General features: G+C 41.1%; 1 protein-coding gene across 1 annotated transcript in view; it reads right to left on the reverse strand.

The window, feature by feature from the left end:
- Nucleotides 1-25025, reverse strand: part of fgd1 (FYVE, RhoGEF and PH domain containing 1) — a 50372-nt gene extending 25347 nt beyond the window's left edge. Inside the window, exon 1 of the mRNA XM_053625712.1 lies at nt 23707-25025. Coding sequence (XP_053481687.1) covers nt 23707-23866 — 160 coding nt within the window. The 5' untranslated portion in view covers nt 23867-25025. The remainder of the gene's footprint in view (nt 1-23706) is intronic.
- Between the last annotated feature and the right edge of the window lie 2475 nt (nt 25026-27500).

The raw sequence follows: 27500 nt of genomic DNA on the forward strand, positions 1-27500 counted from the left end.
GTGAAAAGGCTCTTACCCCGGAGCACATTGGTTTTCTCCATGTACATCGCACAGCAAAGCACGAAACCGGTCATTAAAATACAGCACGGGGGGAGACCTGTCCTCCCCACACACGCTTAAACGACGGGGAATAATAATAATAATAATAATAATAATAATAATAAATGACTAATTAGCGCAAAAGAGGTGAGATCGCGCGCAATGAAATGGTTACTCGGTACACGGTGAGAAAAGCCCTCGTAATGCAACCGGCCATCTTCAGGAGCACCAAATCACATCAACGGTGTAATAAAATAAAATAAAAAAGCCTTTTAAAAGCGATCAGGGGTGAATTACAACCGATACATGAGCTATCAGATGTTTTTACAGCGATGACACTTGCGAAATAAACGAAAAAATAAAATGCAGTACATTCTCTCCACCCCTTTTCCGGCTGCCCCCATTAACGCATACAGCAGCAGAAGCGCCTCAAACACAGGGAGAAACCACAACCGCCTTAGCTCCGCCCACTCCTGCACACTTAGCCACGCCCATCCTCCATAGATAGAGAGCTCTGGCTAAGTTCACCGTGAGCTCTGGTCACGCCTACTACCGTTCCTCTGTTGCCTTGGCAACGTATTCAGAACGTGTTCTAGTTGTAAGTGTGGGCAGTTAACATTCGCATAGCACTGACAGTGCCATGAGAACAACATTTACAGTGTTTAACGAACACCTGCAGAGGGGAATCCATGCGTGCAGTGTTCATCTCACCTTGACTGAACACCTGCTGGTTCATTAGAAGTCATACCGTTTGTCAGACACCTAGGCTGTCTGTCGAATTACACCTCCGACACTTTTTGGACACCGAATGTACGCTACAGTCTGTCCCGACATTCACACAAACAGGCGACGTGTCGGTTGTGTCACTTGCGGGGACTGTCCAGAAATGATGGTAGATCCATTTTAGCAGTATCGCACAAGGAAGAGTGCGGTTATACTGAATATCGGCACGGTTGTGATTTGGCTGTAGGTAATCAGAGCCGTGCCAATGTTCGGTATAACCATACGACTGCATTTACACAACAGTTCAGTACAGTATAAAAGGAAATTAATATCACGTAAGGGACATTCCGGATACAATACGACCACGTGTTTGGTTTATTTTTGCTCCGCTAGCGGAAACAGTTCCCGAAGAAGCCGCACTCCGTTTACAGCACGTCGGCTAGCTCGCGCTGACGTTTACGTTCCCGTTAAAATCGGCGTCCCTTCTTGCTTTTATTTCCTGAAAAGTGTCATTTGCCATGTCCGCTGATGATGATGATGATGATGATGATGTCGTTAACACTACTGTAGTCCAGGGGCGTAGTTTCCGTTAGGGGGAACTGGGTAGCAGTTAGTTTATGTTCGTTAGCAATTACAAGCTCCCCCCCACCCCCACCCCCACCCCGCCCATATTTATACCATGATCAACTGAAATACATGCAGAAGCAATATATTCCTTTCCAAATCGTTTGTGAGTTTGTCATAATAAATCAGATATTATTGGTTGGAATCGCCCAACTATTTATTGTCTCGCAACACAATGCTTGATTACTGACGTTTGACTGGGAGACCACAGTTCAGAGAGGGACGGTATATTTTATATATTTTTATATATAAAAATATAAAACATGTACTCAGGAGGTAGGATAATATGGTGTAATCTAGCTAACGACACTTATATTACATTGCATATATTGTAGTTAGCTAACTCGTTACAATTTAGTCATAACTGTCAGTAGAGGCACCAATAATATCAGTTACTTCATTCCAAGCTTTATTTTTCGTTTAGTGATTCTAAACACATTTAATGAAATGATTCATCATGATCATTTGCCAATCAAATTCCAAATTAGGATAACTCAGAGTTCAGGCGTTTTGACACAGTGTTCTCTATATCTGGCCAAGAGTTAACGCTCAATGCTAAGTGTAATTATGGCGTAATTATGTTGGTAGGAAATCTCTTTTTTTAGCAATTAACCCACACTTCTCCAGAAAATGTTCATTTTCCTGACAGTTTTGTCTCATTTCTATTTTCATTCTTCCTTCACACTGTTCACATGAAAGACCTTATCGCTTCTACATCGCTAGCTACGTCGTTAATCTTAGTCTATAGCTAGTTAGTTTATAGTTGGTGTCCATATATTTCAATTGCCTTGCAACAGTGCTGTCACAAGCTTCTCAACTTTAATGTATGAACCCACGAGGTCCATTCGAATGGTTTTAAGAAGCCTAATGTTTACTGGTGCGACTGTAAGTCAATACAAGTAAAATGTATTCATCAATATGTAGCCATGTAGTGACTAGCCTAACTTCCGCATCTCGTAATATTAATAATAATTTAACTCTGAATTCCCCAGTATGACCAAGTGACGGTTAAACCAAACCTTAGTAAAGTAGATGTGTGCCCACCTGCTGAGATTCAGGCTCAGACATGAAATGTGTTAATTGCAGAGGTTTTATAGAACGGTCTGCTTCCTCATTTGGGATTAGAAAAAAAAACACATGATGAGCCATTTCTCTCGTCACATTAGCGTCAAGCTATTAGTGTTAAAGAGCATGTTAAAGAGGCTTCATATGGATTAAAGGAGATGAGATCTAGCTTTTAGCTCACAATGGTGGAGATATAGTGCTGTGTGGACAGTAAAACTACTTTGATAATTGGCTTCAACTAATTGGCTGCCATAATCTCCACCATAACTGGTTTGTGGAACGACCGTGTGGGTCAGTTGGGGTTAGGGTTAGCAGTATGCTGACTCTATTGACTAAAATTCGTAATTTGTAATATTTGTAAAGTAATCTTTTTTTGGACATTCTAATGTATACAGTTGACTAAGTAAGACAAATGAATGCTGGATCAGCTTCCAATAATTAAGGACGATTGATGCTACTCAGATTTATTATGGATATTATAGCACGTTTGTCTCACACCACCAGGGTCGGGGGTTCGATTCCCACTGCTGCCCTGTGTGTGCGGAGTTTGCATGTTCTCCCCGTGCTGCGGGGGTTTCCTCCGGGTACTCCGGTTTCCTCCCCAGTCCAAAGACATGCATGGTAGTCTGATTGGCGATGGATTAGCACCCTGTCAAGTGTGTACCCTGCCTTGTGCCCCATGCTCCCTGGGATAGGCTCCAGGTTCCCCGTGACCCTGAAGGATAAGTGGTATAGAAAATGGATGGATGGATGGATCAGTAAAACAATGTGACAAAAAGGGTTCGAGGTGCACGATAATGTATTACATTGCTTAGTATTGCAATTAATTCAAAACATTTTCCAGCCCATTTTGACTTATTGGCCATAAATTATGACACTCTGGCCCGAAAAACAAATGCCGAAAATCATGTGATTTCGGTTTTCTTTAAGAATATTATTAATTAGACTTATGTCAGGATTATATTTGAATTAGCTCTCAAGCTTAAAGCTTTCAAGGCAGTAAAACACTTTGTAGATACAAGCTGTTTAGATACTGAGTCATGGTTTCCCAAAAATGTGGGACTGAGAGAAACAATGACACTTTCCCTACTGCTTCCAAGTCAGAGGATTACAGTATAGAAGTAACACTACTCACAGGTGGCTCATGTGATCACGGTACATGTGAAGCGTGTTTCTAAAAGGCACATGCTCCGTGCTCGTTGTGAAAGGACTTAATAATCTCCAGCAGAGACTCCATTCAGATTGGAGGCTTTTAAGGCTAGGTATTGTCCCTACTATCTCTTTTTTTCCCCCCCTCTCCTTCCTCTCAGTAACCTCTGCTAGGTCTGTGGTACTGTTGCTCTGTCCGGCCTTGGCGCAGTCTGTAGGTTTTAAATGGAGAGATTTACCCCCTGATTTCCCTGGAGAGATGGCCATCTGCCTCCTGTCATCCAGCCCACTCCTGCTGCTCCTACACATACACTCATGCCAGTGATAATAACACACACAACATGAACCTGAGGGCATTTACTTACACATAGACAGATGACAAATAGCCTGCAGTTCTATTTATGGCCTTAATGAAGGCTCCAGTGAGTGCCTTACACCATATACCGTGTGTGTGTGTGTATATATATATATATATATATATACACACACACACACATAAAATACATACCTAGAGTAAGAAAGGTGAACCTTAAATGTATTAAAGGTAGAAATACAAGTACAAGTGAGTCTTATGGTGCTGCCCTGGATAATAATACTAATATACCAATGGAGCTATGTTTCCAGTGGAAAAAAGATTTCCTCCAATCATGAGCTAAATATCAAGCTACCCGTGTAGTTATATACCGATTTTAAAGTATAAAAAAGCAAAAAAAGAAAAACTAAATTGTTCCAGAGGTGAAAAACGCATAGAAAATATCCGCACTCAAGTAAATGATTTTAACCGAAATGTTTTCAGCTCAATTCCTATTGAAAGTTATAAACGATTCAAGTTAGGTGTAGGACTGGGTTTAGTGTTTGTATCTTTTCTCATGACTTTATTCATTTGCAACTGAATAAAATCCAACCACGTACGTTTAACGTAGAGGATGTAAGACAGTCCTTGTGCATACAAGGTAGAAATTTACAGAATAAATCTGATAAAAGTCAAATTTAACACAATTACACAGAAATGAAATTGACGCACCCTTTAATAGGCTGTAATAACATCAGTGCCATGAAAAATCATGTCATATATGGTTTAATAATTTGGGAATTACTTGGTGTGGAGTCTTTAAACTGCATCTTATCTCATTTCGATTTTCAAGGTGGAATTTAGCTGTAATATAAACAGCAGACCTACAGCTTTCACATGAGATGTGTTGACCAATCATGAATTTTGTTATTCAACCCCTACAGGAATCTGAAATCTGTCCATTCAGCACCAGGTTTGTGTGTGTTATCAACAGAGTCGGGTGTAACGCGTTACAGACTCGAACCTAATGACTGTTTCTGATAACGCAGTAATGTAACGCATTACATTTTAAATTTTCTGCATGTAATTTGATTACCGTTACTGATGGCAATAAAATGACGTCACTTGCGTTACAAATGAATTGTTAAGAAAACAATACTAAGTTCAAATGCATTTTTAAAATGAATCACGTTTTGGCCCGAAGATTTTTTCTTTAGCCACGAATAATTCTCCACTTGGAGCGGTTTGTCACTACGTAACTGAACGTCTGTAAAAGAAGACCGCGTGTAATATTACATCTTCAGTTGAACAGGAAAATACGTGGAAACACGCATGTCTTATTGGGTGACAGCTCTCAATTCTGCCATTGTGAGGAAAAACGGATATACGCCGATTTTTTTTAAAACCAGTAAATGGCTTGAAAGTGAAACAGTAACATCCTCTGATGCTGAGCAGGAAAACAAGGTGTGTAAATGTCTATATGAGTTCCAGTTTACGTAAACACGATATGGATATTACATGGACAACAATAATCCGATATTAACCCGATCAAGACGATACTCTGATTAAGAAACTAGCATGTAAACAACAATTTTTTATTACCTTGATCTGATTAAAGTCATACTCGAAGTAAACACAAATGGAATTAAGACGTGTGGAGTATTCCTGTTTTAGTCGCGTTATCGACGTGTGTTACAGACACGTACACACCTTAATCACACTATTAACGTCGTGTGGGAGTTTTCACCGCATTTTGCGACAGGACACGTACACACACGGCAGCGCTCAACCGTTTGACGGCAAACAAGAGAGCACGGCTGCGTCCCAAACCGCGTACTTACCTACTATATAGTAGGAGAAATACATGTATCTCAGCTACTATATAGTAGGTAAGTACGCGGTTTGGGACGCAGCCCACGGCTTCAAGCAGTCGTCTATTTGCACGTACAGCACGACAAATAATTAACTGCACTTGAAGCTTTCATAAAATTAAAAATAAAAACACCCAAAATTGTATACGGTCCCATAACGAAGACGAACTCCATGTCTATACGTGAAATTCTGGAGGGAACGTCGGATAGCGTGGCGCGGTGACGTAATGACGTGTGCCGTTAATCGCTCTATCTTCTATATCATGTAAAACCTGAACATGAAAGGAATATTCTAAAAGCGACTCATGTAAACACCTTAATCAGAATATTGTCTTATTCAGAATAAGGTCAATAATTAGATTACTGCTGTCCGTGTAAACGTAGTCATAGATAGCTTAGCTGTGCCTCCCCTTGGCTAGCGACACCAAACTAGCGAGCAAAAATGACTGAAAGAACAACGAGTTTCACTTTGTAGTGTATTTTTGTAGGTTTGATAGGTTTTGAAAGTAACGTGAAAGTAAAGTAACTAGTAATCTGATTACTCTTTACATGCAGTAATCAGTAATGTAATCAGATTACAATTAGTAATCTGTAGTCAATTACTTTTTTTGATGAACTCACCCAACACTGGTTATTAATCTGTCTGTGATGAAAAATGATATTGAAGAACACTATATGGCCAAAAGTTTGTGGACTCCTGACCATCACACCCATATGTGGTTCTTCCCAAAATGGTCGCCACAGAGTTGGTAGCACACCACTGTACAGAATGTCTTTGTATGCTGTAGCATTACGATTCCCCTTCACTGCCCCAGTACACCTCACCCCCACTGAACATCTTTGGTATAATTTGGAAAGCCGGCATGCACCAGGCTTCTTGCCCGACGTCAGTGCCTGGCCTCACTAATTCTCTCGTGGTTGAATTCTGGGAAGGCTTTCCGCTAGATTTAGGAGCATGGCTGTGGGTACACTCCGAAATCTAGTGGAAAGCCTTCCCAGAAGAGCAGAGGTTATTACAACAGTACAGGGACGACTAAATCTGGAATGGGATGTTCAAAAAGCACCGTAACTATTTGAAATGGGCCAAAATACGCATATACTATATATGTGAGGGTTAACTGGTAGCTGAACACAAGAAAAAAAAGAACCGAGTCATGACCTGGAAGACATACTTGTAATGTCAGGAATAAAATGTTTGGAAGAAAAAGGGGTTTTGTTTCCCCGTGAAATTGTACCCGAGTAAAGCATACTCATATAAAGTGCAAATCTCTTAAAATAAGTTGCTTAATAAATTAAGTAACTACTGAAGGATCAGAACGATCCTTCTAAACAAGTCCATATTAAACAGTTTCGTTAAGAAATTATTTTAGGGCAGAATTTATGCTTTTACCACAGTGTTAGTGTTATAAGCAGATGTGATGAGTCAGATACTCATTATATTCATTAGTTTGCTTATCAAAACAGTTTTTTCTTATGGCTCTATGTCTGTATTCAGTCTTTGTGAGTTGGATTTGTTCTGTTGAAACAACAACAAAAAAAAAAAACGCGTGCGTGCTTTGTGTCCCGTGACAGCTGGGTGAAACAGGGGTTAATGTGGCTGACCCTCTGCCCCCTTCAGTCCCACCTTCTTTTATTGCCCTTTCGACATACACACCAAGTTATCTTAAGAGTAATTAGCAGCACACACGTCGCACATGGGGACCGCCACTTCGGTTTCGTCACTTGTGCAAAGCAAGTGAATAGGAATGACTTTTCATTACCATTGCTTTGTGCGAATGTGTCACGGTCAGCACAGCAAATGTGACACTGGAGACTAATATACCGACATTCTGTGTTTTCCCCGCGTGAATATCCTGTTCATCTGGAAAGTTACCGTTGGGAATGAAGAGTAATTACGATCTCGGATTTTGACATTAACTCGAGTGTATGAGAGAAAGGATTGAATTAAGACTATGCAGTTCATCATCTAGTGGACAATTGGTAGACAATGTCCCTGTGTGACACAAAGCCTCTGTGGTAATCACTGAATCTAATCATGCTGTATTAAATTACCTATTAAATTATCTCTTAAACACACTTCATCATGATTCCTAGGAGTATAAGACCTGTTATTATCTGTTATACCACAGAATGCTTGAATATTCGGATAGTAGTTCCGGATGCAAGGTTTAAATAACAATATGTCATTTAACAAAGAAAACATATCATCGTTGATACTGTGAAGTTTTGTGAAAGGAGCCATTATTTAACGTTGATGGAAGGAGTCTCCAGTGTCGGAGGTAAAGCTGTAACAGTCTTGAGGACAGAGGACGTCGCGCTTTCCTGTGTGTTCTTTGTAACGTGTGCAAGCTATGTTTCTTGGTATTATTATATAAGAGGGGAAAAGAAGAGAAACGGCTGAGGGTGCGACTGGTTACGACCGCTATAGTGTAAGTAATAACAGGAATGAACTTGTTTTGCAGACGCTCCAGAACAAGTAACTGTAATAAATAGGCAAAAAGGTATGAGTCGTTATTTTATCATTTTAAAAAATCGGCAAATTGCTGTGGTATAAGAGGGGGAAGAAAAAAAACACTTCGGGACAAGCTGTTACTGATAAATAATCAATAATCTTCGAAGGGACAACGTTTTAACCTGGACGTGTGCGTCTATAAAGTGTCCCTTTAAATGTTCACTACAAACATAAATGAGCTCCAATCATGTACACGTAATCATTTCATTCGTGTTTTCATTCACATTTCCAGGTACGAACTAAAAAGAATGAACCCGTGTTACCCTGTGTTCTTCGCTGTCCAAAAATCTTGCGTACGCTTCACCAGAGTTGGTTATAAACTGACGTTTTGTAGCCTGTGTTTTATAACTGGCTTATAACTCAATTACATTTTATTTAGCTAATTACGCATCTAAAGCCCCACCATCACAGGCTTCTATTGTACAAACGTTGCCATGGCAACCTACTGTAGCGTATAAACCGCGCCTCCCTAATTAAAACGAATACGTAAAAGGTGGAGATGAATAATTGAGGAAAGTAATTGAGAACAATACATCTATTTTTAGCATAAACCTAGTTTTTTTTTTTTTTCCTGTTCAGAGGGCTCATTAAATCAATGTTTCTACAGAGGTTGAAATTTGATAGCGTAATAAGACAGCGCGTGTGTTTTTGTTATTTTTCCCAGTGGGTCAACCCTGTAAGCATCCTACTTATACTCCTCCTACGTTTGTGCTCTCCAAACAAATGAACACAAATGTTAAAATCCCTGTCACGCATGCTTCTTATCGTTGTCTGGCATTTTAACAGCGAAGGCAGAAGCAAAGTGTAAACACGGGCCTGAACTGTTTCATACATTTGAACGAGCAATCGTATTAACCAGAAGCACTGATTTAACTACACCTTTCACATGATCTACTTTTGAGGCAAATAAGGAGCTAATGCACACTCTGAAAACTAATCTCACTTTAGTGATGACCCTTATGTGTCCGGAATGCAATGCTTCTACATGCTAGCTAAACATGCAGTAGTTTTTAATATTCTATCATACTAATGTACTACATGACAGCACTATGGACGGGTATAAAAGATGTCTTGGCTTTCTTCTCTGGTTATTAAAGGTATACTGTAAATGTTGAGGTTAGAGATACGGTAAACTGGGAAGTGAATTACAAACAACTACCGTGAGCTGAATTCATCTTCTGAAGGTCAGTTTGCTAACCCACAAGGGCTGCTTTGTATTGTATCCCTCTGGGATGGATCTGTGGTCTAGTTACAGATTAAAGCTCTGATTAAAAACAGCGGGGTCAGACTCAACTCCTGAATGCTGAGATTTGTGGTTTCCAGTTTTATTAACACTGCAAATTCAGGATGCGTGATGAATGGAAGCAGGGGTGTTAAAGAAGACGCAACTGTGCGGTGTTGTGACCTTGACTGGTCACACCTCTGCTTTAAAACATTAGTTAGAAACCAAGAGAGCATTCCCCCAAACCCGCACCCAACCCCCCCACCATCACCACCACCACCACCCCAAAGATATCATGCATTCACTACAAACATGCTTAGCACTAGTGTGTGGTGTCAGATTTGGTGGTTGTTGATTGGGGCTTTAAGGACAGTGGTGTTCAGTCTCAGCTGTTTGTTTGCTTTCATGGTCGACTGAACGGGTGGCTAAATGGGCGGATCAGTTTTCAGACGCTTTCCTCTGTCAGCTGTCTCTCTCTCGCAAGCACTCACGCAGAAATAAAGAGTCTCTGACTTGTGGGGTTTTTTCCCCCTGTAATATTGGATTATAGCTAGATCTGTCATGGTTTCTTTTTTTTCTTTTTTTTTAAATCTTGCTAATCATAATCAAGCTAAAGAAAATTAACATGGGCTCTAGATAGATAGATGGATGGATGGATGGATGTATAGATAGATAATTTTTTTTAAAAATATAAATCAAGATAAATAGCCAAGATACGATATTGTCTCATGTCCTCTACCACTGGCTAGTTGTTTTTCTTGTACTCTCTGACAGAGTCTTTCGAGATTGGTATCTTAATTACGATATTTTTAAGTTTATTCTTAACTTTTACCGTTCATCATATTTAACGCATATGAAAAACTCTACTGCTGTTTGAGAAAACGTTCTCATAAACGAAGCTTTCGCAGTATCGTGATTAAAGTCACACCGGTAGTAGCCATAGTAACCAATGCTAAATAAATCATTTTAAAAAACTGTTACGAAAGCATGATACACTTTTCCTTCTAAAAAGACACGGCATGCAATCTGAGAAAGGCGTTCACTGCTGAATTTTTTTTTCGACGAAGAATAAAACCCTGAGTAGATGTCACTCATTATTAACATCTGTATTTAAACTCGCCTGGATTTCCAAATACTTTCAAACTTGACGAGAGTTTTTAAGTTTTCTTAGAGATTGAAACACAATGGGAACGGCTGAGGGTTAAGAAAATAAGTGGTGTTTACTCTTAAGAGGCGCTTTGTCAGTGTTTCCTTGGCGGTGTCTTAGCGGGCCTTTCTTTCTGCTTTAAACAGCCGGAGATACGACATTAATCTCAGCACTCCCAGCAATCATCTCCCAGAGAGAGAGAGAGAGAGAGAGAGAGAGAGAGAGAGAGAGAGAAGGATGGAGGGTGGACAGGGAAAGCTTTTTGAATATCAGTGCAAATTTTTACCGAGAGGAATAAGAATCCTCGAGCAAGAGCTTAGTTTTATTCCGCTCAGTAAATCTGCATGGACGTGAGCTGTATCATTTTCTAGCTGTGGACTCTCATAATAATTTAGGTACTTAGGTTTTCCGTTCATAAGGGCAAGCCTTTTTCACGGGCTCTTTCTGAACGCCGACGGCTTATCGAGTTTGCGCACAAATCCTTTAAGAAATCGAGCCCTGAACGTTTTGCTTCAACACATTACGAAACAAATCCATCAGCTCCCTTCGCAAACTGAGATTCGGTTGCAATTGTGAAAGGATGGACAAGCCAAACGCGCACACAGTTTATTGTGTTTGGGACTGCAGGGAACGTTAGTACAGTGATCTTTGACCCGTGAGTCTGGAATGACACACAGGAAGTAACGGAGATGATGCTACGTCCAAATTCAGGCTGAATTCAATGCTGCGCCGATGACTCTTTTTCCCTTCTTTCACATAGCAGGAAAGCACATGATGTCCGACAAATAAATACTGCCCACTGCTGAATGAGGTCCATATGCTGAATTCTGCATGTAGGAGGAGAAGTAACCTTAGCTTCCCTCGTCTCTCAGTCGCTCTCTCGGGTGGAATAGTGTGTCTTGTTTCGTGTGTCTCGAGTCTTTTCCTGTCTTCTCGTATTACATTTTGTGCGATTCAACAGCAAAGTCTAAACACACACACTGCGCACTACACATACCACACACACACACACACACACACACACACACACACCCTACTGAGTCACTTTTATAGGCATTCTAAACATTTCTGGGTTTTTTGAGGGTGCACTTTCCTGCTCGCTCATTTTACAGAAAAGAAACACTCGAGGAATTGTTTGAGCCGGTTAAATCTCTCTCGTGCTGCTTCTCTGGTGATTAAAGTTTCCACTTACTCATTCGCTTGTCCTCACACACACACACACACACACACACACACACACAGAGCTTCTCCACCACTATCTCTTTCACTCCCTACACTTATACACACAGTGTGTCCTTCCCACTATCTAGCTTGTCCTCTCTCTCACTCTCTCTCTCTCTTTCACACACACACACACACACACGAATACACACTCCCTCATCTCTGCCACGTTGCGTGTGGTTCCTGATGGCTGCATGGCGTTCCCACACACTGACACACTGACATACTTCTCTCCCATCCTGTCTCTCTGCTCCCGTCTTTTCCACTGTAATTAATCATACTCGTCTCTCGTTTCTCTACGTCTTCATTTACTCCTGTCCTTCATCATTCATCTCTCATCTCTCCTCAAGGGTTTCTCCCTGTTTCTCTCCCAAGTTCCTCCTCTCTCCTTAGCAGCAAATGACTTGTCCGATCACACACACACACTGAAAATTCATTAACATACTTTAAAAGATCATTCAAATCACTAAACTGCACGGTTTCCCGCTAAGCACGCACCGATATTCGCGTAGACGATATACACTGTGTAGATATAGCAGAGTGCAAAATGTTACACACGCTTACAATGAATTAATAAGACAAAGAAATTTATTTCATGCCAACAAGACACGTCATGGTCGATACGGTTCGATCCTGAAATAGGGATACAAGTTTAAAAATTTCTCCCCATGACTGTGTAGGTTTCCTCCGGGTTCTCCGGTTTCCTCCCACGTCCCATAAATGACAGTAGGTAAATTGGCTATGCTAAGTTGCCCCTAGGTGTGAATGTGTGTGTCTGCATGGTAGCCTGAGATGGACTCCAGGGTGTATTCCTGTTTGGTGCCCAGTGTTCCCAAGATACACTCTGTTATTGTCAAGAAAAATAATCTATTTTAGATCTTAATCTATAAAATGTATTTGCAATATTTCTGTTTTAATCGCACACACACACACACACACACACACACACACACACACAGCCTTTCTTAAATCAAGTCTGGAGAAAATAAAAGAGATCATTTTTTCCCATTAAATAACCATGGGGGGCACTAACTTTTACACGCAATAAATATGTGTCTGATCTCTCACTGTTTAATTTGTCTGCATTAAAAACATACAGTATTTCATTTGTATTTTTAAGGCAACATGCTCTAATTTGTTCCCATATTTCCTTCTCGCCTCAATGCTATCGCCGTAGCTCGCTAATTCCCAAATCCTGTCTCCTGCCACGCTACAAACATAAACCATAAACACTGATGAGAAATATCCTTTTAGTAGATAAATTCATTTCACACCAGACTGTATTAATACATTTAACTAGCTTATTAATTATTAGCTCATCATACATTTGGGTTCGTTTACGCTAGCTACCATTTCTTAGCTTAGTTAAAATAGCTAGCTAGCTAATATAACGTTAGCCATTTTTCCTTGCTAGCTTGTAGATAGTATCTATGTTTTTGTTAATACAGAGACTTAAAAAAGGTAAGCTTTATATTCCTTGCTATTTCTTGTATATTTGATATGTGGTATTAACTGTGGAGTTTACGAATAACCAAGAGAAACAAATCGTGATCACATTTGAAATACAATCTTTGTGCTGCTTTAGCATTATGGTAGAAATCATTCAGACCCATAAACGTGATGTACGTTTACACACAGTCGCTTTTAAATACGGTATTACAATCGTACATATTTCTTCGCCTTCACTTCGTGGCAATTTTAATCCAAAAGTACTCGACAGGAAGACAGACAGAGCTCGTGGGGGAAGGTACGTTCCTGTCAGAACCGTCATCGCACTTTTTTCCTCACATACTGTCACCATGTTCACAGCCAAAGCACTCTCACACAGTACCTGCTAAAGATCTCACGGGGCATGGTGATTAATCACCCGCTCTCCAGGCTAGCAGGCTGAAAGAGATACCATCTCACACACACACACACACACACACACACACACACACACACACACACATGGCATTATATGTTTTTAACTAGGGATGTGTATTGGGATGGTCTCCACAGAACAACCTGAGGGGTTTTGGGGGTTGGCTAGAATGAGGTCACTGTGTAACCTGCACTGAGGGGTTAAGTGTCTTGCTCAAGGATGCAATTTATTTTGTGTGTTTGAAAGGTTTGGGAAAGCACCGTGCTTTTTTTTTTTTTTTTTTTTTAGCTTTTCAGAATCCAAAACTAATTGTAAATCCATGTAATTTGATATTCCTTAACAAAATCAGTCATCACATTCATATTCCAGAGCTTTTTATACCTGTGAATGAACACTCACCCCGGGGCGGCGAGATTCATGACGGAGCATTTTTGTCTCTAAAGGAGCAAACAAACCCCTTTAGGTCCAATTATGTGCTTTAATGATGTTCCTCTACAATTATATCTCGCTCATTAAAGGTGCAAACACACATACACATAAGGGTTCCACCAATTAGCAAGCGATTATGCTTTTAAACCCCTCAGATAATAAAATCAGAACGCAATCAAGCCTTTGCTTTCACCACCGAGTCTGAGGTTCCACCATAAACTCAGAGTCAGATCTACCCATAGATTCATGATAGAAAAAAATTCTCTGGTGCCATCATATACTGTAGATTCAGGATAGAATAGATGGCTCCAATGGTTCCACCATGAATTCGGAACTTAAGGAACCTTCCCCGGTTCCATCCAAGATTCAGGTTCCACCAAATATTCGGAATAAATACAAATCTCAGGTTCTACCATAGATTCGGAAAAAATATGAACACTCTGGTTCCAACACAGGCAGAATAAAAAAAACAAAAACAAATAATGGGTTCCACCATTGATTCAGAACAAAATGAACTCCTAGGTTCCACCAAAGATTCAGCATAAACACTAACCTCAGGTTCCACCAAAGATACAGAACAATATAAACTCCCTAGTTCTACCACAGATAAATAAAAAAAAAACAACTCTTGGGTTCTACCATTGATTCAGAACAAAATGAACGCCTAGGTTCCACCAAAGATTCAGCATAAATACTAACCTCAGGTTCCACCAAAGATACAGAAGAAAATAAACTCACTAGCTCTACCACAGATAAAAAAAATAAAAATAAAATAAAAAACTCTTGGGTTCCACTACAGATCCAGAAGTCTCTGGTTCTATTTTGAATGTAGAATAGAACTATCTCTTAGGTTCCACTATAGATTTAGAATAAAACCAAATCACTGATTCCATCATGAAACCAGAATATAATTAACCTTCTGGTTCTGTCATAGATTTGGATCTCTGGTTCTATCATAGCATAGAGAACAGAGTCAACTCTCCAGTTCCATCATAACAACCAACACTTGGGTTCCACTACAGATCCAGAACTCTCTGGTTCTCTTATTCACATAGAACCACTATATTATACTATTTACTTTAAACAAGAGCTCGCTGGTTCCACAATACATTCAAAATAAAATAGAAATCACTGGTTCCATCATGAATTCAACACATAAGAAACCTCCTGGTTCCATCATAGATCAGATCAGGATTCCCCAGTAGGATGAGAAGAAAACGAACTCTCTTGTTGCACTAGATTCAGAATAAAAAACAAGTGTTGGGTCCCTCTGTAGATCCAGAATAGAATTAACTCTCTTGTTCCACCATAGATTGAGCACAAATACAACACTTGGGTTCCGCTGGAGTTCTAGAACATTATGAACGTTCTGGTTCTAGCATAGGAACTCCTAATGGAGTCATGATTCCATTGTCATTTTTTGGGATTCTGCTGTCTTCTCTGCGACATCACCTGCCAGGTTCTTTATTCCTCCATGCTGTTCACCGCGCCCGAACTCGGCCTGCGAGGTTCGGCTGCTATTTATACCAGCAGCATGTGTGAGTGTGAGTGAAGCTGCTGTCAGTTCTATCTGATAGCCATTAACTCTGAACGCACCATCCCCCTCTGCTTAAAGCAGCTGCTCAGGAGTGAGGAAAAGTGCCCTGCAGCTGCATTTCAGCTCTGAATCCCAAATGGGCCACATACTGTCTGGAGTCGGAGGTCTCCGAGGATGTAATTAGCTGATTTCTCATTGCGAGGAAAGGACATAGGAACCATTCTCTTTCCCAGGCCCTTATACATCACACCTTTCTCCTCTGATTATGCTGCTTCACATGAATGAAAACCCTGTAAATGTAGCCGATGTTGTCATCTTCAGTCTCTGAGACGGATGGAAGCGGCCATGTGCTGTACGTTCGACTGAGAATGTCGAGTCAGTAGATCCCTAGCTTGATTTCCCATGTGGAAATGGAATATATTGCAATACGCTGAGAAATATATATATATACATCAATGGCTTTGATTGGTGGTTTGAGTATTTCAGAAACTGATGATCTGGGATTTTCACACACAACAATCTGTAGTGTTTACAGATTTTTTCTTTAAAAAAAAACAAAAAACATCCAGTGAACAGGAGTTCTGTTGGTGGAAACGGCTTGTTCATGGAGAACGGCCAAACTGGTTTGAGCTAACACTGAGGCTACTGTAATATCCACTCAAATATCCACTCTTGACCGTGGTGAGCTGAAAAGCATCTCAGGACGCACAACATGGTCTACACGGATGGGCTACAACAACAAAAGACTACACCGGATTCTGCTCCTGTGAGCCAAGGACGGGACCGTGAGGCTACAGTGGGCACAGGATCGCTGGACCTGGACAGTTGCAGAGAGGAAAAACATTGTCTGGACTAAACAGATACAGGTACTGTCACAGACATTGGCATTGTGTTAAACTCCTAATATAGGCCTATACAACATTATTTTAATGGCACATACTGTAGAGACTTAACTCTATCACTTCTCTTTAAAAGCTTGCCAAGCCATGCTTATTACTGCCTCGTGGCTCATTTTTATCAAAGTAAAAAGCAGCTGTGAGGCGGTAATAGGCATAACTGTATACAACTGTCAACAGAAGCGTGACAGTTAAGTCTCATCAGTAGATGTCGAACCTGCCTGCTGGTTGGTTTATTTGCCCTGTGAAGAGACAAAGCATATTACTTACATGACACAATAATGAAGCGTGAAGCGTGTATGAACGCTATGCAGATTCGCTAAATCAACATGCTAACATGGAAGTTTAATGAAATGTCGCCTTTTCTCGCATTTTTTAAAAACATAACAGTGTTTTCGCCTGATATTAAAGTGCTGAGCATGGAAGACTGTTGTTTTCTTACCTGAAGCCGTTTATATACGAACTTGTACAAATGCAATCACACATGCCACACACACACACACACACACACACACACACAGTTTCTGTGTAAGCACTTCAGGCCAGCCATAAGCCTCTTTGATCACCGTTCCTTTTAACTTCATTACACAGTATAATAATAACAAAAACAGGACAATGGACAATTTATTTCTGACATTAAAGCTCCAGAAGGGTTGCCGACCCTCAAAATTCCTTTTGCACACGCAGAAAAGAAAAGGACTTGTCCGTGTCATCTAATCTCTAGTCCAGATGGCTTTTATATGACTTTGGGGCATAAATAAACTTCTTAAAGGGTATGTTTGCCAAATTAAAGGTAAAGATCAAGCTCCTTGTCCCATGTCAGCACAGGTTCCTGCATGGCTACAGGAATTAAAGCTGCAGTAAGCATCTTTTTAAGAGCATTTCAGCTAATCTGCCTTTATAGTCTCATAGATATATTCTGAGAGAAAATGTCTGTGGGACAGTCTAGACTATATTCGCTATATAGTTACCAAAAAGTAAACTCCACCATGCCTGTGAATTATTTAACATGTATACAAGTGTGCTAGATTGATGGTGTGGGAGATTACAGTGGAGTTACTGATATCTCTTATGGAAGCAATGGCAATTTCTGGTCCCAACATCGATGACACTGGCTTACAATACAAAACTATATATTAAAAAGAAAGCCTCCATGAGGAACAAGACAAGACAAGAATGTAGCTTTTTTTGTTATTTAGTTCCTTTCCTTTCCTGGAAACGTAATTATTTTCACTTGGTACATTCTGGTGTAACGTGTTCGTCACGAACGCGAGGCGGAGACGGATACACGTGCAGAGATGATAACGAACAAAACAACACATAAGGCAGAATAAAAGAGGCGAGAGAACATAACGTGACAACAGGAAGAAACAAAGCCCGACACCGAGTGCTGAACAAATCGTGACTTAAATACACACAGGAGCTTGTTAGCAGAATGAGTGTCATGTGACCGTGAGGCAGGGGTACAGAGGCTGCTGGGAATTGGAGTCCCGAATTCCCTCCGGAGATTCAAACCAGTGTTATTCTTCTTCAAAAAAAAAATCTATCATGCTTCCAAACTATAATATTATAGCTAGCTAACACTGGCATTGTTGCCAAAACACTGTGCTGCTTTACTCTAGCTGTGCATACCTAGCTAGCTGCACAGTTAGAGAAGTGATGCAAACAAAATGCCAAGATATCATTAGTTTTGCCGACTTACATTGTAACCCTACTTCTTGTAGAGTTTCACAAAACTTTTTTATTATTGATACAGCTGTGATTCAGGATACGTGCGATACCCGTTCCAAATCCTGAAGCCTGCTGCACTACACACATCAGCTGAGGCACGATCAGGTTGATGGTAGAACGGTTTGTTAATACGAGACGGACTGATCACCGTGCACAACGAGGAGACGATCTTTTCCGAACCAGGAAGGCACGGTCACCTCGTTCTAGAGCATATATAAAGGAAAAAAAGACAAACTTCAAGACAAATAATGTCTCGACGTGAACACAACAGCTTATAGCCACAGTGTTTGCCAATATCTTTGTCGAAGGAGCAAACACGATCACACAAATTTATTTGTTTCACTTAGACGGTATTAATGCACTTAACTAGCTAGCTAGCTCGCCATATCACAGTGATCACATTACGTTACCACTTTTTAGCTTAATCAATTATTTTTCTAGGCGATCAAAACATAGGACTGGGCAGCACCCTGAAGCCTCCACTCCTCTGGTGGGCTTGCTAATAAATGTATGATTTGGATGGGATAAAGTAAAGCCTACGGTTACTGTTCTCCATCTGCCAGGCTCTGTTTAAAAAATATTTACATTAGAGACAATCATAGTGTGACTTAAGATTTCGTTTTAGAGCTCGCTAGTCCATCCAGAGACGGCTGCTCTTATTCCCACCCTATATATGGACACTCAGCTCAAACCCTGGGCATAACAGCACTCCGGAGATCTCCAGAGGGCCTGACTCGTTCACACAAGTGTTATTCTCCTCACACAGCACAGACGAGCTGCCAGACTCACTTCCTGTTCGTCCAAGACCAGACGTGGTTCCCGCGCTGTCATAACTGAACGAGCTGTCTTGTGCTTCTTCTTTTCTTGGCGAGATGTTCATGATCTCCATCAGGGGAGGAGATAAGCTTGTTTTACAGTTGGCAGAGGAACTCTGAACGCCATGTGACAATGATCAGGGGAGTTTTTGCAGAACACCAGTACACTCCCATCCAAAACAGATGCAAGTTGTTGTTTTTTTTGGTTTGGTTTTTTGTTTTTTTGCAAAACACCAAATGTCACCAAAAGTCACTCACACTCCGACGCATTCCGGAAAGATTCCTTCAACCAAGCATAACAGAAAGCGTGCTGGAGAATGGAGTCATTTCAACTATTTCTGAAGTGCTACAGTGATCTGTGGTGGTGATAATGCATTGTGGTCCAAAACCTTTCACTGAAGCCTTCATCTAATTAAGCTCTCATGATCATAACGCTAATCACTTCCAATCTGATTTGGATTCATTTTCCATTATGATATCTGTCCAACCACAAGGATTATTATTATTATTATTATTGTTGTTGTTTTTGTTAATATTATGGCTATCCTGCACTGCCAGAGATCATGAGTTCGAAATCTGCTTCTGGTTTCATCCCCAGTCCACCACCCCCACTAGATAGCACACTGGTGGGGGGGAAACGGAAAAGTCTGCACTTCAAATTGAGCTGAGGAGTCTGTGTGTGGCGGGTGGGAAGGTCATGGGAAGGCTGTGCTATATTGGGAGTCTCAGAAGCAAAGCAAATTTCCCAAAGCCTCTGTTTAAAAGAGCACGGATGATGAAAACACGCTGCTCGAGCTGACACAAAAAGAATAAATTAGCCGTCCCTGCAATACTGCTAGCATTTCATGTAAACCTTAAGGGTTTTACTTATCATTAGGAACATCAGTAGTGTTTCGCACACATAGGATATACTTCTGGGCCTCGCAGGTATATAAACAAGTGCATTTTGTCCCGTTTTAAACGTTTCCGTTATGGGGTCAGGGTATGGGGACGGAGCAAGACGGAGAGGAAAGAATGGACAGTAACCTAACAGAAAGCAGCAAGGAGAGAAAAAGAAACTGATGGACATTGTAAAGCTCCTCCTTCCCTCCTCATATGATGTTAATTACTCTATAAATTATGTTACTTGCTAGTACCTTCAAATGTCACACAAACACACCCTCACAGTGTAACCCAAAGCTCAACCACTTTCCCCTCCGCACGTGTATGATATATCAGAATATTCAAGTTGAATCTAAGTTGAATCTTTGATTCTGATTGGTCGGAATATAGTCTTTCATTTTCTACAACAGCAGCTCTGAAAGTAGTCCCGGCCGCAGGGCAAATCACAAGTTGATATTAATGCACTCGTTCTAGCAATTATCATTCGAATTATACAGGGACTTGCATGGTGGACACTTGACGTAAACGGATAAAAACGTGCGATTGTTGAGACGGTGAATTATTTATTGCTGAAGCGATGTTTATTTAGCATTCATAGAAGGAGTTTCCAGCGTCAGTGCTTTAAGTTTGTGCCGTTACATTTTCTGCCAAGTCTTAAAGTGCACCTATTATGGTTTTTCAGATATTACCTTTCATGTCGTGTGTTATAGAGCTGTTTGTGAATGTAAAAAATCTGCAAAGTTTCAAAAATCAAAGCGCACGACAAACCGAGTTATCGACTCCCAAAAGAAGGAAGCGATTCTGAACAGCTGAATCGAGTCGTTAGTGATTCTAGGCTTTACTTCCTGTACTAACCTACGTAGGTTTGTAATAAAAAGCCCCGCCTCTGGTCTTCATCGGCTGCTCACTGAGAGGCGGAGCTGAAACTCGTTACGGTAGTGGGCGTTTCCTTTTTGAAACACGCTGACAGCGGTAGACCAATCGCAACAGACTGGGACGTCTGACCCATCAGAGCAGCGTATGCTCTCTGAAAGGAGGAGTTTAGAACGAATCCTTTAGAACGGATCATTGAACGAGTCGTTTGTGACACTGGGGGGGGAAAAAAGGTAATGCTACAATTTAAATTATGAGCACGTTAAAGTGTTTTTTGATCTCAGATGCATGTAAATCTATCGTATGAGACCTTTAAAACAAAATTAGACACGTTTCAAAACCATAATAGGTGCGCTTTAAGAACAGAGGGCTTTGCAGTTTTTTCAGTAACACGACAAGTTATGTTTTTTTAGTCTTATTAATTATAAAAGAGAGAAAAAGGAGTAACAGGTGATGGAACACCTATTTATAGTGTTTTTCATCTATTTATATATGTTATGCTATAAAATAAGTGATAGCTAACTGTAAATGTAACTATAAATGGATTTTAAAAAATGATGGCATGTCTTTAAGAAATAAAAACAATTCCTGGGCAAACCACTGTGAGGAAGTGTTGTCATTGGAAAACAGTCAACTTCGGGTTGGTAACAGTAACTCTAATTCACGATGGGCGTCAACAGACCACCCTGGTCGGTGATTATTTTCTGTAACAGCTAAAACTGCTTTGTTTTAATCCTTAGGCTGCAGAAATGTTGTGATATACACTGTATGGCCAATGGTATGTGGACACCAAACCATCACACCCATATGTGCTTGTTGAACATCCCGTTCCAGATGTATTCCCCCTTTGCTGTTATAATACGCTCCACTCTTCTGCGAAGGCTTTCCACTAGATTTTGGAGCATGGCTGTGGGGATTTGTGTTCATTCAGCTACAAGCGCATTAGTGAGATCAAGCACTGATGTCGGGCGAGGAGGTCTGGGGTGCAGTTCATCCCAAAGGTGTTCAGTGGGGTCGAGGTCAGGGCTCTGTGCAGGACACTCGAGTTCTTCCACTCCAACCTTGGCAAACCATGTCTTCATGGAGCTTGCTTTGTGCACAGGAGCATCGTCATGCTGGAACAGGCTTCTTAGTTCCAGTAAAGGAATATTGTAACGCTACAGCATTACAAAGACCTTCTGTATAATTCTGTGCTTCCGACTTTGTGGCAACAATTTGGGGAAGGAGAACATATGCGTGTGATGGACAGGAGTCCACACCGTATTATCAGTATGACAGTTTTCATTAATTCATTCCTGCTCTCGGGATAAAATCGGACACAGAGCATAACGATCATTCTCTTCTAAACTGAAGCAGACTGAAAAGTTGTGAGAATGTGAGACTTTCATATTTCATATGAGCGGTGTTGCTTTGAATGTGATGCCTCCTGTGCTAGTAAACATAATAGCTTCATTTGGATTCAGCATGTTGTGATGAACTAATGAAACGCCACAAAATCAGGATTCTGATTCATATATAATTAAATGCGTTTCAGCTTTAGGCTGAAAACATAACGCCTCGTTTTACATCTGTTCACATGCGCGCGCTCACACATACACATAACCGCATTTCAATAGGCAATTCATTTCTATGGACGATTTAAAGAACAGCTCCGCATGCAGGAAATGCCCCCCCCCCCCCCCATCATACTGTGATGGACAACACAATGTATATATCTGCTGGTCAGCACAGAGAGAGAGAGAGAGACAGCGAGAGAGACAGTGAGAGAGACAGAGAGAGTGAGAGAGACAGAGTAAGAGACAGAGAGAGAGTGAGAGAGAGAGAGAGACAGAGAGAGAGTGAGAGAGAGAGAGAGACAGAGAGAGAGTGAGAGATACAGAGAGACAGAGAGAGAGATACAGAGAGAGAGAGAGAGATGCTCTCCGGACGCATGCTCCGTTCCCCAGAGCTTAATTGGATTTTACAACGCAGTGCTCGCGCAAATAGCCGAAAGTGACACGCGCTCACAAGCACAAACATGGCAGTGCGGCACCAGCTGTGTGTGCATGCAACATCTCATGTTCTCTCTCTCTCTCTCTCTCTCCCTCGTGCATGGGAAGGGAGCCACGTGAATGCCATCATAACCATGCTGCATCTTCTGGGTTCTCTGTGATTCGATTTATAAACTGCATCAACATCACTTAAGATAGCTCTGCTTCCCTAGACTAAACCGTTCGTATTAACAGCTGATGAGTTTTCACGTCTTCTCGCAACGACCTTCGCTAGGACGCGCGCGCGAGATTATCACAAACGCAAGGCGCATTCGAATGCACGTGCACTGGCTCTGTGCGTGCTGCATAACGCAGGTACGTCTTGCATCCTGATTGATCATTCTTCGGTTTTTGCACATCTGGAGGAACCCTTACAGGTTCTGTATGAAATCATGCATGCACACACACACACACACACAAACCCCCCCCCCCCCCCCCCCCCCTCAAAAAAAAAAATTATCCGGTCTGTTAAATGAACCACTGAAGAGTGCATGTGTGTGCATCAAACTGCGTCTTTGCTGCAGGTGAGTCATAGCTAGGGTGAAAAACAGTGGGTCAAGAGAAGCATTAAAAGTGTGTCCACATGCACAGCGTGTGTCCTTGAGACAAGCCCGGAATGCCCTAAATGCCTAAATAAGCAATGTTCAGTGTAGCCTGCGGAAGGACGCGCGCGCTGACATTTTATCCTCCAAGGTGTTGCGTATGTAATAGCGCTTCAATCAGATTATAGCGAGAGCGTGCGTATGAACGCATAATCCATGCAGAGCATCGGGAAGGCACTCACCGGTTCTGCGGGATCCGGGCTGCGGGCTGAGGTGGTAGGAAAAGCGCATCGCCTTGAACTGGCTGGAGAAGGTCGAGTTCGGGTCGGACGGTGGCGCCGGAGGTGACGGTGGCGGCGGGCTGAAGCCGATCAGCGCGCTTCTGGGCCGGTTCAGCTGCATGCCTGCCTGCAATCACGTTTGCAGGGCAGGGAGTCGGGTTTAACACTTCCGATAGGTGAAACCAATCAAACAAACAAGCAAACAACAACAAAAAAGAATCACAGTCCTCAAAGAGGTGCGCTTCTGCCCCCAGGTGCCTTTCCGAGCTTCGCGTCCAGACCGGATCGTCCCGCGATCTGGAAGCTGAACGGAGTCCCGGTTAAACGGTAGCGATCCGCTACTGGTGTGCCATCCAGCTGCGGAGAAAAAATCCCATCCAAGGCCCTTTGGACGGCGGAAAACTCCATCAAAGAGAGCGGTTCAATCCCGGTGCTTTCCTCAAGCCGTACACTAACAACATATCATAACGTCTCAATGCTGCGTGTTTACTTATTCTAGGGAAATAATATTACCCAAAAAGAAAATGCGCATTTTAAAAAATAAAAATAAAAAGCGTGTCTGTTGTTGGTTTTTCTTCTTTCTTTTTGTTTTTTTTTTTGTTCAATAAGAGTCGTTACCCAACACGTTTGATCTTCTCTTACAATAACACTAAGCCTACAAGACTCCTTTTTGTTGCCATCGTGTCAGAAAGAAGAAAAAAAAGAAACGCAGACTCGGAACAATTACCGCGAACAATAGCCTGCAAAAAAATCATTTAAACAAAAGTTTCTTAATCCATCTTCCTGCCACGTCTTTGTTCAAAACGCAGGCCTGTAAGTAATATATCACCGACTCCAAAGTGCCAAAAACAGAACAATGGCCATGTCAAAAGTTGCTTCCCGTTCACGGAGAAGTTGGCGGCCGCTCCGGCTCGTGAGGCCGTTATTAACGTCTGCACACACCGCATATATATAGCCTAGAATCCGGTCCGCTCTCGTTTCTCTCCGGGAAATGTGCACACTCAGCTGCTTCACCCCGAATTCAAACCTCTAAACATCTAAACCGCTCCAATCCGCATGATGAGCGTCTCCTAAACGCGCTTTTATGGCCACAAAGAAGCCGTGAAGCTCGTGAGTCGCGGAGTAAAATCCAGGTGCATCATTATTATTATTATTATTATTATTACTACTACTATTATTATTTTTTGATTGATCCGTTATGTATACAGTCAGATCCCGACTCCAAAGTGCCCTCCGAGTTCCCAGCTCCTTCCTTCTGGATCCTTGCTCCCTCCTGTGCGCTTTACTGCGAGGTGATGTGCGATTCAAAATCGAGAATCGATTCCTTTTGATCGACTCGTCCAAAAGAATCGGCTCAGCAGTAACAGTGAATGCAGTAGCGATGAATTCTGTGATGTTTTTGTTCATGTTTGTTTGTTTCTCACATGATGTCTCCTATTGTCGAGCCTGTATATTAAAGTAAGTATTATATGGTCATGACATCAGGCTAATGGCTAGAATGTTTTCCCCGTGCTTTGGGGGTTTCCTCCAGGATACTCCGGTTTCCTCCTCCAGTCCAAAGAGATGCGTTGTAGGCTGATTATCATTTGTAACTTGTCTATAGTGTGTGAATGTCTGTGTGATTGTACGCTGTGATGGGTTGGTATCCTGTCCAGAGTGTCCCTGTCCTTGTGCCACAAGTTCCCTGGGATAGGCTCCAGGCTCCCCTGCGACCGAGTAGGATAAACAGTATGGAAAACAGACGGATGGATATAGAAAGTGAGTCATAAATGTGAAAACGTGTCACAAACAACTACTAGTAACTATTACCACTATATATTTTTGATTGCAGGTCATGGAATCAAACACTCATAGTTCGACTCACATAAACTGGTTTATTCAAAAGAATTGTGCAATTCAAAAAAAAAAAAAAAAGTGACTACATATCAGAAACTGAATACTGCTGTATTAAACTGTATAAGAAACCTGCATTATTACTCTGTATAGGAGTACACCGTCTGGGACTCACTCTACTACTTCACTGAATCATTCTTTTGATTGAATCGATCACGCGAATCGATTCACACGCACTAATAGTGAATTGTTGAAATAGTCCTCTGTAAGTTACAACTTTTTTTTCCCTCTATACTATGTTGACATGACTGACATGTGGATGTATTGTGTACTTCTACATGGTGCCTTATTTTCTTAGTCCCAAATTATGGTCTGTGTTAGATTAAATGGAAATAAAACTGAATGAAAAATAAAGTAAAATGTTTTTATTTGAACGCTGGCTAAGTCAATTTGGGTTACTGTAACAGGTTTACAGTAGTACAGTAATGTTTAAAGCAGGCTGTTACTGCTGATTCAACGGTGGTAATTCAAATGAATCAAAGATCACACTGTTTGATTCCCTTATGCGGTAAAGAATCGAATAATTAAAAGTGAGTCATAATGTGCATCAATACACGTCCAAATCCTCATATTACCGCATCTATGTGATGGGCTATGTATGATAAGAATCTAGATGATAATACTAATACTATTTTGCCACAGTAACTACTTAGTACTCTAGAATGCAGTTTGGGACACAGCCTCTTACTGACATCCGAAACCAGGAGCTAATCCCTCCTCCTCCTCAGTCTCTGCTTTTCCCAAAGTCTGTTTCTCATTTGGGGTTTTTTCCTCCCCCCAACTCTATGGGTTTAAGGCTTGAAATAGGATGCAAAGAAATAGTGAGAGGATTTGAAAGAATCTCTCTCTCTCTCTCTCATCTTTTTTTGTTTTACTTATTTTACAGCATGATGTGTCCTAATAGATGGGGTGATGGGTCATATTCCCTGCATGGAGTATTTACTGGAAATAAAAAAAAAATCTACATGGCCTGAAGGAAGTGAGAAGGATGGAAACAGAAGCCATCAGAGGTCATGACCTCTTCTGATGTGACTCTGAGTTGAGCTCCAGGACCTCAAACCGGAAAAAGAAGTCAAAACCAAAGAGCAGAGATTATTTGGGCTGTTATTAAATTATATATGTTACTATAATCTGAAATACATTTTGAAAGCAATTCTACTGAGACGTATTTTGAGTGGCCAAAAAAAAAAAAAAATGACCGCAAGCAAAACTATCTTGAACATAGTCAGATGTATCCATTATATCCTGTTCTGAGATTATAATAAACCAACACTTTTTTTTTTCCCCTTACTCCACTGGCAGATAATTTTCCTAATTATATCTAGAAATAGGTGTAATAATCTTATATTTGGCTTATGATCATCTGGTAAGAGAAAATATGAGATCAATTTGACTATATTCAAAATCTCATTTTTTGCAGTGCATCTGAGGTGCCTCTTAATTCTAAAAGAAATACAGTCCCCTCCGAAACTATCTGAACAGCAAGGCCAATTAATTTTATTTTTTGCTGTAGAGTGAAGACATTTGGGTTCGAAATCAAAAGATGAATACGAGATAAGATTTAAAAAAATTTCAGCTTTTATTTCCTGGTATTTATATTTAGACGTGTTAAACAAAATAAAACATAGCACATTTCGTATCAGGCCACTCGATTTAGATGTGAGCAAAAATATTGGAACACGTGACCGACAGGTGTTTCTTGTTACCCAGGTGTGTCCTGTTAGATTGATTATTTAATTTAAACATTTAATAGCTCTGAACATCTGCTCTTGGTTTTAGCCTTGAGTTTCACCTGTGAAGACCGTATTTGTTGTAAAAAAGGGTACGCCAACATGAAGATCAGAGAGCTGTCTATGGGAGAA

This window comes from Ictalurus furcatus, chromosome 5 (genome assembly GCF_023375685.1).
Source record: "Ictalurus furcatus strain D&B chromosome 5, Billie_1.0, whole genome shotgun sequence".
Classification (NCBI taxonomy): Eukaryota; Metazoa; Chordata; class Actinopteri; order Siluriformes; family Ictaluridae; genus Ictalurus; species Ictalurus furcatus.